Below are 13,092 nucleotides of genomic sequence, written 5' to 3'. Positions count from 1 at the left end.
ATCATAATGGAGAAAGTCCTTAAATATTGTTGTAAAACGTAGTCCTGTCTGTCTGCGTCTTTTAAAGCGATCACCAATGAAATGACAATATGCCCTTTTGTCTCTAAATACTCACCTCGCGATGATGATGCAATGCAGTAAGATCTGCGTCTCTCCAAGCGGGTAAAGGAACAGCTGGTGAAGCACGTCTCCATTGCAAACGCACAAGCCTCGCGCCACAACGCACAGCACGTCGCGCGTCAAGTGCTAGAGAACTGCTGTTACTCCATACTGCGGCTTCGGCTGTTTCATCTATACTCTCGCCGAGTTTTCCTCCGCCCTCCCACACTAACACTGTTGGGTGTATGAATGTGTAAACCACATGATTGGATATAAAATACAGTTTAATTGTGTGCGTAATTCTTGCTTTTATGATCTTTTTCAAGAAGAAAACAATGACAGACCGACCTAAAATTTCCAAATTACCAGCTGATAACTTGGAATCACATGGATAATAAAATTTTATAAATATCTAAAAAAAGTCTTTATTAACAATTTATAATTGCTAAAGATCATATCACTTAAAGTTCGGTTTAGATTTCTAGATACTCCAATTACCTGGCGGCTTCGTCCTGACCAATAACGGAACAGAAGGCGGCGAAGTTCCCGCTCGAGAATGTGCAACAGCCCGTACAGAATACTTAGCTCCACATGCGAGAGCTCTTAGCACTACATTGGTTGCTTCCCCACCAGTTTCTATTCTGTGCTCTTCTGTGTCTATGCGGGAAGTTTGTTCAGCGTCACTGTCGTCTTCTCGGACACGCACCCACCAGATTGTAAAACCTTTACGTAATACATACTTCTTGATAAGTAGAATTTATAATGCTGCTAGAGTTTTTCAATCACTATGAAATATAGATTCTGTACTAATAATAGAAAGAAATAATGTTAGGTAGTTTGTCCATGGAAGTATTGAATTTATAAAAATTTCATTTGAACTGTTTTCTGATAAAATGAAGAATCAGTCTTTTAAAGATGGGAAATAATCACAACTGAGCGGTTCTTATGTGAAATTCAGTTCTTTTGTAGTTACTATGACTTGTAGAGTTGCAGATTTGCTGGAATCAAACATTTATTCCACTTACCATGCGGTGGAGCAGTGACATGATGCGAAGTCCTCCAAGACACTTTAGCCTCTCGATGATCTGCATGTTCCAAGGTCAGAGTGGGAGCTGCTGGTGGAACGACACATTCCACACGATATGTAACCTCCTCCGAGCCATAAGTATTCCGAGCTGAGCACGTGTAGTTCCCGCTCGTTGATGCGTCCACGTCTATTAATAACATTTATTGATTTGTATGAAGTATTGAGGAAGTTTATTTTGGTGTTTGGTAAGTATGTTTCTTTATAGCGTTTCTTAAATATTTGTCAGGAATGTTAGAGAATTTTCGGGCAGTACGATGAAAATCTTATTTTGTATTTTATACTTATGATTTTGATCGTTTTATACCAATAGAGATTATTTATCAACCAGGAATTAGAACCTGCATTACGATTATCGTCAGTAACTTTTTAGTAATGTGTTCAAGTTTGACAAAATTGAATCAACATTTTTTGTAAAAATTGTGACTTATATTGAATAATTACAATTAGCTTTGAAATTCAAAAAAAGGCTAACCGTCTGAATTGTATACATTAGTTATAAATTTGTTTTTTTATACATTGTTATTTTTGTGTGCATTGTACAAAAAAGTGATTTTATATTAATTTATAAATTGCGCATAAAGTTGTTGAGTCTAGCTAGTACACGTACCATGTATAACAAGATGTCCCATCGGCGTGAGATGTGCCCTCGGGTCGTGTGTGAGCGGTCGGTCGGCGCGCAGCCAGCGGGCCCGCGGCGCCGGCTCCCCGCGCCACGCGCACGCGAGCCGGACCGCGCGCCCGCATTGTACCCGTGTCCATACACCGAATGAGAGTACGCGGACTGCCGCTAGAGTGGTGGTTTGTGATTTGAAACTTTTCTTATCATTGATCTGCTCAAACCACATCATGATGTGGCCAATAGACATTCAACCATTTCATGAAATGCGACCATTTCACGAAATGATCGATCATTTCATGAAATGAGCAAATCTACGATATGGCCCCGACATAGACATACAGATAAAAATTTTGCAATTAGATAATGTTAATGTATTTTATTAATTAATAGAAAGCAATTAACAATTGGTAAACACAATTTAAAATACAATTAATTTAGCTTACATTTATCTCATAACTTCATAGATATTTACTCATTTTAGTTACCTACCACAATGAACTTGTAAAAACTAAAATTTTAACGTACTTAAATCAAATATAACAAGCAACAAGAAGAACAGAAATGCATTTTTCAGTGTCGCTATTATTATTTAATCCGAATTTTTAATTAAAAATATTTCCGTTCTAGGACGGAACCTACTCAAATTAATTTTTTTTTTAATGTAAGTAACAGTAAACACAAAGAAAAGCACACTAAATACCCACTACCTACCTCTAGACGTAGTAGTAGCTGGTTGTGGTGCAGAAGGCTCCCCCTCCCCCGCAGCGGAATGCGCCGCGACCCACGCCTCATACGTCGCTCCTTCAGATAGAGAACGCAGTTCTGTGTAACCCCCCAAACCCACTATAACTTCTGTGTCCTCTGCTTGCACTGTGGTTGTTTGTGGCGGTCGATCTCTAAAACCACTTTGTATGTGAAAAGATGAAAAATAATCTAATTTATGGATATTCTAAAATTGTCGGTAAAATAGAGCGGTAGGACTAGAGTGGGAAATCCGTAGAAATACGTATATTTATGTGTGATCCGACCTATACCTGTGCCTAAACATAATTTAATACGTTCCTAGTGTTACCTAATTTTTAACCGACTTCAAAAAAAAGGAGGAGGTTATCAATTCGGCCGGTATGTTTTTTTTTATGTATGTACACCGATTACTCCAAGGTTTCTGAACCGATTTACGTGATTCTTTTTTTGTTCGATGCGGGATGGTGTCGAATTGGTCCCATAAAAATTTTATTCGGATAGGCCCAGTAGTTTTTATTTTATGAGCATTTTTGTCTGTATTTGTAAATGTTGCAAGTGCAAGTTTGAAGTCGGTTGTTTTTAACGCAGTTATCACTTGTGTTGTATATTTAATCAATGTTTAATATTTATTATAATAAATGGGCAGTCATATTCGAGATTTTGTTGTTTTAATACGTATCGTAACAGGTACCTATAAGCATAAAATTGCCAATCTTCAATGTGTAAAAATTTTCTGTATGAGCTCTGTGTTGAAATCGAATAAATATTCGAAATAAAAGATAAAAGACTTTTCCAAACAAAAAAGGTTCTCTAAACCACTTACACTCCATAAACATTTGGTTTCGATATTCCTGAGCATTTGTTACAAGACCGAAAGAATCGAGCCTTTCAAATAGACTATTGAGTCCTCTTGAAGCTAAAAGCATGTGAACGATCTCACTACAGACTCAAATACTACGTAAACGTACTCTAGAATAAATGTACAGCCATAATAATATTTCTCTATACAGCTGTACAAACATATTTAAATTATACATAGTTGTATTTTACTTATTCAGACGATATTATACAATGTATTTTTATGTATAAAGTAAAATTTATATGTATACTTATATTGACTAAAGCTAGTGTAATTTAAAAAAAATATCGAAAAATATGCTACGCTTGTTACCAAGTTAAAATTGAATTCAAAATTGAAATTGGGCATTTGCTTGGAAACTCACCTAAAAATAGATATTTATTTTATTATCGAATACACCGGACTACAGAAAATGTTTATTATAAAGTCATTTGATATTATATGAAAATTGTTTCACATATGAATATAAATGTAATTTAAATAAAACTTAAGTTATTTATCGGAACTCACCTTCCCAATTCTCGATAGAATACTGTATAGTACAGTATGGGCCCATTCGGTCGACTTGGTGGTAGCCAACTAACGGCAAGCGATGTTATAGAAGTAGCTGCCACCTTTACAGCAGCTGGTGGTCCTGGAACTGTTTCTTTGGTTAAAAAAGAACCATCCAATCCTTAAATGTGCGGAGTATGCTTATATTTTCTTTTGCTCTCTGTGAATTACTATCTTTTTGATTCATAACTTAATAAATGAAATGATTGTTTAATTTGAATGAATCGATGGAAAAGGTAACTGGGCGCAACTGAGTTGTTAATGAAAAAAAGAGCAAAAAAGAGCAGCTTTTATTTTTAGATCTTAAGTCTTAGATTTGTTTGCAAGTATGCAAACAAAAAAAATATACATTTTAATAAAAAACAGATTTAAAACAAAACCGAACATTACTTCGATTAAGATTCGATTAAGATTACTTTGACGAGAGAATTGATTGTGAATAATGAATTGTTGATAATTGAAAATCCCACATATTCTAGATTAAGGTAACCCACAATATGGCCACTTAATTGAGTGAGCGGTCACATGCTTAATTTACGTTCTGTAAACATGGTATGGTAACCGATAGCGATAGGATTCAAGTTAATTTACATTTTAAAGCGGAATTCTTGATGAACGATGAATGATGTCGTTACTCAATCACTCTCGTGAAGTAAATTGGATGAAATTTAATGAATATATTATATTATTCATAGCTCTCATATTGTTATTATAAAGGGTGCAATGCATTAACAATACCCATTCATTCCGGAATAGAATGGAAATTAAGAGGAGTTAATAAAACAAAATTTCCGGAATAACTTAATTAGTAATAATATTGTTGATTAATATAAATGTTTTCAGCATAATTTTCCTTTTAAACAAACGGAACGGTAAATAAATAACAAAAGCGCCGGTTCAATTCATAATATGAGCATTATTTATGTAAACATAATATTATTATGCAGCATTATTGAATACCATAGTTTTGTAACCAATTCCGATATCTGTTTTGATTCATTAAAATTATGAAACTATCTTATAGGCAATGATATTTTATGTATAGATACGTTATATACTCACAATATATCCAAAAAAATGCTTCATATGCAGTGTCAGGCACACACAAATACAAGTTTCATTTTACTTAATTTATTACATTGACAGACTGTTTAAGAGAGATGGCTCTAATAAAATGATATATAAACAAAAAAGACAAAGATAGTTTGTCACTTCCGCGCAGGTGTAAGCAAAAGTCATAAGAATTCACCAATTAAGACGATACACAAAAAAAAATCCACTGCCTGGCGGGCGGAGTCTAATAGCTCGCTATCGCGAACGCGGGTGTGCGCGAAGTCATTCTTGCAAAATCGCCGCGCTGCCGCTGGCCGACTCGGGACAAACATGTATGGAGTCGTCATACAGTTATAATATTGTTATACATTTATTTAATTGTTGATTCATTGGTTTTATTTTCTTGCTTATAAACAAATAATCTTCTTTTTAACAACTACTTAGACATTATTAATAATTATTAATTATTATTATTTCGTAATGTTTACTTTATTACAAAAACTTTGGAAAACTTTGGATATTAATTTGTATATTTTTTTGTTAGTTGTTACTTAATCACGTCAAGACTACATTACCAATTTTGATAAAATATAGCTAATTGCCTGGATTTACACATAGGATACTTTTTATCCGAACTGAACACTTCTGTGGGATAAAACAGGATTCACGATATAACCTAATTCCACGCGGGCAAAGCCGCGGTCGGAATGATATTTTTTTAAATAAAAAAATTGTTTTAAAAAAAAACACAAAATATATTGACGCATGTATTTATTTTTTGCACTCTATTATAATTGTAATTATTCATTACAAATAATCAAAATAAAATAGCCAGAACAAAGTTAGGCCCTGGTAGGGTAGGTAGGCAGGTACAGCAATGTGAGACGAACACTGGCTTATTTATACCAATAATAATGTATTATAAACATTAAATTAAGTTTACAACAAAAATACATAATATTAGCTAATGTGAAAACGAATCAACCAATCATCCCACAACAATGAAATGTGCACACGAATATTCATCCAAATCGGTTCATGTGATTAGGAGGAGTGACTGCAGCGCCATCTTCCGGGCCCAATTGTGTTTCCAGATCACCCAGGAACTCAATTTAATATACTTACACAAAATTTTTCGAAATGAAAACTCACATTACTATGTAAATATGAATATAAACCTGTTTTAGTACTAAGCAATTTCCCGCACAGGTGTAGTAAGTATAAATGAAATAAATATCAACATCAAATTCTTTATACAACATACTTATCTACCACCTACTAAGAAATGTAATTCTTGAAATTTTTTCGTATTTTTTTTAAATATAATACTACTCCAATGAGCTCCTGTTCCATATTAGGTCCACCATACTTCCACTAAGTTCACCATGATTTTTTATTTCTTTGCACTTTGTTGCTTTTTGCTAAAAATGGAATCATGCGATAAAACCAGTAGAGCGTTGATAACATACATTTTTGACTGAATAAAGGTACTTACGAAGGAGTGGGTTCACATTGTGAACAATCAGTGGGTTTATTTTCCTTCTGGATTCCGGATTTCTGAAAAGATTATCTATGCTATAAATGAAAAAACCTTACACATTCGTTATGTACTTAAAACAGGGGTACATATGAAACATCGTCTATACTACAATTATCATCAAATTTAAATAAATAAAACCAACTTACTTCATTAATTTGTTCCAATTGTAAGCATTCTTTTTCCTCCAACCTTTATGTTTCTTCTTCTTATTTTCTTTATTGACCCCATTTGTCTCATTTTGTCTTATCGTGTTGTCACCCTTTGTTACGATTGCGCGAGCGACACAAGTTCCCCGTGTGACGGCCGTAGCGGGAATGACTCGTGCAGCGATCGGGGTAGGAAGGTACAGGGCGGCTCTCGCTATATTGGCTGGTCGCGCGCTAATTTCAAGTATTTCTTGTTTATTTCAAAACCATCGCATATTTCAAAATTCTAACACGGTAGACGTATAGGTTGTATATTTTATAGTTAATATCCAAAAAGTCGTAACTTTACGTTTGTTATTTTGAAGATGCCAGAGATTATAAAAAAATAACAATGAGAACTTTGTATTTTTTTTCTATCGAGAAAATATCATGGAATCATGTTTCTAAAACGGTAGACGTATTGTGTTACTATTGAACTTTCTTGTCAAGAATTTTCATCACAACAACTTTAATAATATAAAAATTACGAAGGTTTAAAAAGGGCCGTAAATGTTAGAAAAATTAATTCATCACCTTAAATATAAATAAACAAATAGTTGCCATGGTAATTGGCATAGACTAACGACACAGAAGGTTCAACGTGTGAACCTTCTGTGTCACACATTGAACACAGTTATAGATGTTAGGTTTCCTGCACAAGTAAATAAATGTGACAATTTCATTTACTATTTAATTATTATTATGATGTTGTATTAAAATGAAAAAAAAAAACTTTTTTGGAGATATAACTGTATTAAGTATTTATAACTAGCTGTGGTGTTCGTTTTCGGTCATCATCATTTCACCCGATAAACACCCACTGCTGAGCATACTGCATACTGCATAGTCCTCCATATAGAACTCCATAAGGACGATTTCATTGTATATAATAAATAGATATATTTGTTAATTATATGCACTGTGTGGATTTAAATATAAAAATAATCAAGTATTTACCCAAATCGAAATTAATAAAATAAGTTAACCGTTCTATTTTTAATAATCGTATCTACATGATAATCTTTGAACACAGTGTACGCTAGCTTTGTCACACTAGTGATTGAAGCAATGTTTTATCCCTTTCATTATTTCAATACAAGTGTCAAGCAAGTGTCATTCATAAAGAATTGTAAATTGTTATTTTTACTCCTAAACTGTAATAATTTAATATATTTTGCTGTGATATGATATTCCTTTATCTTTCTTTATTTTTTTGCACGAATACGTGCACTTTCTGAACACACAGGAAGGCATTTTCGACAACTTTAATGTACCTATCGCCACATGCGCTCACTGGGACCGGTGACAATCTGACTGATTGCATTGGTCCCAAATAGGACCAATTCACGGAATCAGTTTTGGTGCGTTGATGACGTATCTACCTCTTGTTTCTATATATAATATCATTGCTTATATCGGTCAATTAAGGAAAGCTGGCATGTTCACAGTACTCACACTTATGCAATTTCACTTACAGTATGTTCAAAAATAAATGCGACTCTAGTTTCATTTTAGACTTGAATTGTAAAATAGGTGCGTTGTAGATAAATACATATATGCAAATATAATTATGAAAGCTCTCATAATTTACCTGTAAAATTATAATTTAAAAGTAAATCAATTGATGAAGTTAATTATTTATTCTAATAATAATCAATTGGATAAAAGTATTAATAATTATTCAATTATCAAATAATAATTAAATTTCAGGTCATAAAAACAATACAAATAACACGTGCGCCCACTCCCAAGTCCCAACACACGGATGGTTGTTTTGATAATGATTTAAATAACGGACGTCTTCAGTCTGCAGTTGCGGAGCAGTCTTGTCCTGACTTTGGTCGAGTAAAGATATCTAAGAAATATTATATTTGTAGTAAGTACGTAATACCTACCAATACGCGCTAACAAATATTGTTACATATTTATTGTATAATTTTCACACTATTGGTTTTAAACTCAAACTCAAACATTTATACAATTAGACTTCTTCTAGAAGCACTTTTGAATCGTCATAACAGTTTAACAGTTTTAACATTTACCACCAATTCAGAAAGCAGTATCTATAGAGAAGAAGAAGAATCTATTTAATCATAATCGTAATCTTCTACTTCACTGAAACTTTCATCGCTCGAAGAACTCGCCGTCGGAATTTCTTAATGTTATTATAAATGAGTCAGTGTAATTATCTACTTTTGGTTCTAATTGAATATATTTTTCCTCATGTTCTCGCGTCTTTCTCCAAACGTCACTAAACATATCCAGACTAATAGCATTTGCTTCCTTTCTAAATAATTCTTCCACAGTTTTCAAGTTAAAGTTCACATTTTGTGATGCTACTTTCCCTTTAATTATGCCCCATAGTAACTCTATTGGGTTGAGTTCTGGATGGTATGGTGGAAGGCGCAATACACTATGTCCATGATCTTTGAGGATTGCATCAAGTAGGTAAAAATTGTGTATTGTTTGGCTTATTTTTTTTTAATAATGTGATAACTCTGATTATTAATTAGTACTTTGATTTTTGAAAAAAAAAATGCCGATTTTAGTCAAAATTTATATTTTTCTAACAAGATCCTTATCATCCAAATTTCCACCTTGGTGAGAAAAATTGACATTTCTAATGAAAATGAACAAAAAATTAAATGATTTTATTAAATACTGTAAAATATTCTATAATTCTTCCATTTACTGTATCACAAAATTCTTCATCGTACTACACCAATTACATCACCCTGTATTTATAAACAATTGCAAAATATGACACATACATAGGCCGGGAGATACTGACACAAAATTTGGGGCATTTGTAACAGAATGGCGGTTCTACAGAGGTCTTATTACGCAATGACTAAAAGAAAAATGATGGTCAGAACGCTGGTACCGGCGGACTAGTCGCGTGGGCGTTAGTCGAACTCGTCGGATAAATAGCGAAAGTCCAACGATTTGTAACACAAAAATTTTAGAATTTACTGATAGCCCTTAAAAAAGATGTAGGCGGTAGTGTAATGCCATACTTTTCCGGTGTAACTAACAGCCCCCCATACCGACGCGATGCGTTGATTTAAAAAAAAAACAATTCAACCATTTGTACCAGGCTAACTTTTGCACAGGTAATCATCATCGTGCAGACATTTACGTCATTTTTCTTTTTGTCATTGCGTACTAAGACCCCTCTAGACCGCCATCCTGTTACAAATGACCCGAAATTTTGTGTCAGTATCTCCCGGCCTAACATGTGCAATGTGTAAATGTGTTGACGTTCCAGCTCTTCTTAATATACCTATAGGCATCTATGTGAATTGATAATGGCAAATGTCATGAAAAAATTCTCTGACCATGCTTAAATAAATGTACATTCTGTTCAGGCTCTTCATATAATATGTTGTGGTAAGATTGTAAAAACTGTTAGATTATTATAATCGCGAGAGATTATCCGATGCCAAATGGCTTTTGCATTCAATTTAATGTATTATTTTCCCTCATACTATAATGTGAATACATCGTAGTTATGTATTATGCAGAGAATTTACTTCTCCAACTCGGTCAGGTTCAGGTTGAGAGTCAACTGAACCTCGCTATTAAGACATGTACATAATGATAATATGATGTTGGGTGTTTTGTACGGATAGATAAAAAACTATTATGTACGATGTTATCATATTATTTTGTTGTGCATTGCGTAAGAAGAAAGAAAAGGTTCATACATTCTCGGTGCAAATGCGCAAAATGTATTGGCGTATCTTGTTACATACTTACATGCTGCAATTATCAAATGTTACCAATTATCTTGTAGCGTTACACAATAACCCCTAAAAGGCCGGCAACACACCTGCAACCGTACAGGTCTTGTGGGTGATTATGGGTGGCGCCAATCATCGCATTAATCCGGTGACGCGCCAGCTCGTTTGCCCGCTAATAAATAAAAAAAAACAATGTACGGGTCAAATAATACATACCATCCTGCTGCGTGGTGCAGTGTATGGGCAGCGCGGGCGCGCCGTCCCCCGCGGCGGTGTACGCGAGCGCCTGCACCGTGTAGTTGCAGTGCGGGCGCAGCGCCAGCAGCAGCGTCTCCACGCCCGCCACGCGCTTCACCTCGGCCGCGGCGAGCGCCCCCCCGCCCGCGCCCCCGCCCCGCACCTCCCACTCCAGCCAGTCTGCCGCTGCCGACAAGCAACTGCCGTCCTTGAGCTACGCACCTACTACACGCTTCACACGCATAAACAATAATATGATAATCTATCTTAACCATTCATTCTTCAAAACTTTCACATTATTTATCGCACCTTTCAGTCCAGTTAGTTGGCCACTGCCTTTAATTTACACACCGATGTGCAAATACGTAATAGATGATGGCGATTTTACGAGCGTGGTACACGTGGTTACGTGGTAGAGTAATTACCGCCCTTCAGCTACGCTCGGCTCTACGCAGTACGCACCTACTACGTACTCGTAGTAGCTGCGTAGAGCCGAACGTAGTAGGTGCGTAAAAAGTATGTGATTATTCTCTTTACCAAGTTCATAGATCCAAGTTGCCCATGTACCATCTACTAATTACACATTTCATACAATTACGATCAACTGTTTTTATATCATCCATCCAACCTCAAGACAATTTTATTTTGTTATAAAATGTACATTGTACACTCTTTATTCGTAGTTTTCCATAAACAATGTTAAATTCATTGTCATATTTAGTTTTATGAATTTTTGTGTGGCCTCATTGAAAGCGGGCTATATATTATATACGCTATTCTATCCCACTCTTGCGAACTGCACACGCTCACACGCTCACACTCGCACATTGGCTTGATTACAAGGAACGGGTAAGTGCACAAATTATTATTATTATTATATTTGTTTTAATTTTATTGTTACTATTTGATAACACATGAATGACAGCAGATAAACCACATATTTCCAACACATCACAGATTTAAAAATCAAATTAAAATAGACATTTACATTTTATTGTCACCATTATTAGATTACGAAACTTTATTTTACACCAACATTTTGATAAATACACTTTACATAAATCAAATAAATATCAAAACAACATTTACTCACTATGCTCAGGGCGGTACAGCAGCTTGTATCCCAGTAGAGCGCCGTGATGCGCATGCGCAGGCGGTGGAGACCATTCCACTTTGATACTTTGTGGTGATACGGCTCTGCATCTAACCGCTCGGGGACCTTCTGATGGTACTAAACGGGAAATAAATTTTGGCATGTGTATGGAAATAAACACGAGAAAAAAAACGAATCAATGAACTCTATACTAATAAAAAAAATATTATTTTTAAATATATAATAAATAAATATTAATCCATAATGCTTACCACTTTCTTTGGTCAATGTATTCACAGGTGCGGTTGCTGGACCAGCGCCTGCACTATTGAATGCTCTGACGCTAACTGAATACCTGCAAAATAATCTCATCTTTTAATTTACTGCAAAATAAAACTTGACAGAAAAAATAACTTTTTCACTGTGCCAAAAAACTTATAAGGTACTAAAAATACTTAATAATTTGAATATTTTAAGAATAACACATACAATCTCACCTGGTGTAATGCTCCAAGCCTTCAATAACGTACTTTGTGACTTGTCCCCTTACGGTAGAAAACTCCATCCCCACATTTACTCCACTAGCTAAGGAACCATCAGCTGAAGCCCACCACCATACTGTGTAGCCTAATAGTTCTCCATTCCAGGATGATTTTGGAGGTGCCTACCACGAGATATTCATTAATAAATAAATAAATTACCATAAAAAATCAGTTATTACTTCCCGGTCAGTCAATCAGTTATTGGGTCCCGTTTCACCCTTTCAGTACGGAACCCTAAAAACACTTTATTGTCCTTTTTTCGATTGTTTATTGTTTTCTATAAAATGGGAAAAATTTGAATGTAACAGGTTGTAATTTATGGTTCATAAACAATTTTTAAAATAAATTAATCGGGTTAAACATCTTCTTATCCTTACCTGCCAGGCAAGTTCAATAGTAGACAGTCGTGGAGCAGACGCCCGTAAACTAATAGGTGGTCTAGAAGGCGGTTCATGTAACGTCAGAGCGAGTATAGCGCGAGTGTGCGCGGACGCGAACTGCGCCGTCATAGTCCTCGCGCGAACAAGATACGCCGTAGCCGGCTCCAAGCCCGAAATCGTAGCCGATTCCGCGCTACGAAACATGAATTTTTATGTCTTTTTACCTCATCGGTCAGTTTTATTATTTTTATATACATTTATTTATGAAATGGTGCTGTAAATAAATAATGACCGTGAATACTTTTATGACACAGTTCGTATCGAATTTATTCTGACATTAATGTTTACGCGACTTGAAT

At 35.0% G+C, this 13,092-nt stretch overlaps 1 protein-coding gene and 1 long non-coding RNA gene across 2 annotated transcripts in view; both read right to left on the bottom strand.

The window, feature by feature from the left end:
• LOC149480480 (cell adhesion molecule Dscam2-like) overlaps positions 1 to 13,092 on the bottom strand; it is a 63,851-nt gene that overhangs the window by 22,958 nt on the left and 27,801 nt on the right. The window contains exons 20-30 of the mRNA XM_089706854.1: positions 12,731 to 12,926; positions 12,309 to 12,475; positions 12,084 to 12,166; positions 11,812 to 11,949; positions 10,698 to 10,904; positions 3,919 to 4,048; positions 2,517 to 2,701; positions 1,794 to 1,973; positions 1,125 to 1,313; positions 598 to 822; positions 116 to 333 (exon numbers count right to left, since the gene is read on the bottom strand). Coding sequence (XP_089562980.1) covers positions 116 to 333; positions 598 to 822; positions 1,125 to 1,313; positions 1,794 to 1,973; positions 2,517 to 2,701; positions 3,919 to 4,048; positions 10,698 to 10,904; positions 11,812 to 11,949; positions 12,084 to 12,166; positions 12,309 to 12,475; positions 12,731 to 12,926 — 1,918 coding nt within the window. The remainder of the gene's footprint in view (positions 1 to 115; positions 334 to 597; positions 823 to 1,124; positions 1,314 to 1,793; positions 1,974 to 2,516; positions 2,702 to 3,918; positions 4,049 to 10,697; positions 10,905 to 11,811; positions 11,950 to 12,083; positions 12,167 to 12,308; positions 12,476 to 12,730; positions 12,927 to 13,092) is intronic.
• LOC149480481 (uncharacterized) lies at positions 6,033 to 7,059 on the bottom strand. The gene is made up of 3 exons (XR_016316988.1): positions 6,700 to 7,059; positions 6,509 to 6,570; positions 6,033 to 6,434 (listed from the first exon to the last, which is right to left on the bottom strand). It is a non-coding gene; the product is annotated as an uncharacterized LOC149480481 (long non-coding RNA).

This window comes from Colias philodice, chromosome 18 (genome assembly GCF_061535455.1).
Source record: "Colias philodice isolate Cphi_HAF_F1 chromosome 18, ilColPhil1 Martin Lab GWU primary, whole genome shotgun sequence".
Classification (NCBI taxonomy): Eukaryota; Metazoa; Arthropoda; class Insecta; order Lepidoptera; family Pieridae; genus Colias; species Colias philodice.
This window is presented reverse-complemented; position numbering and strand designations above follow the sequence as displayed.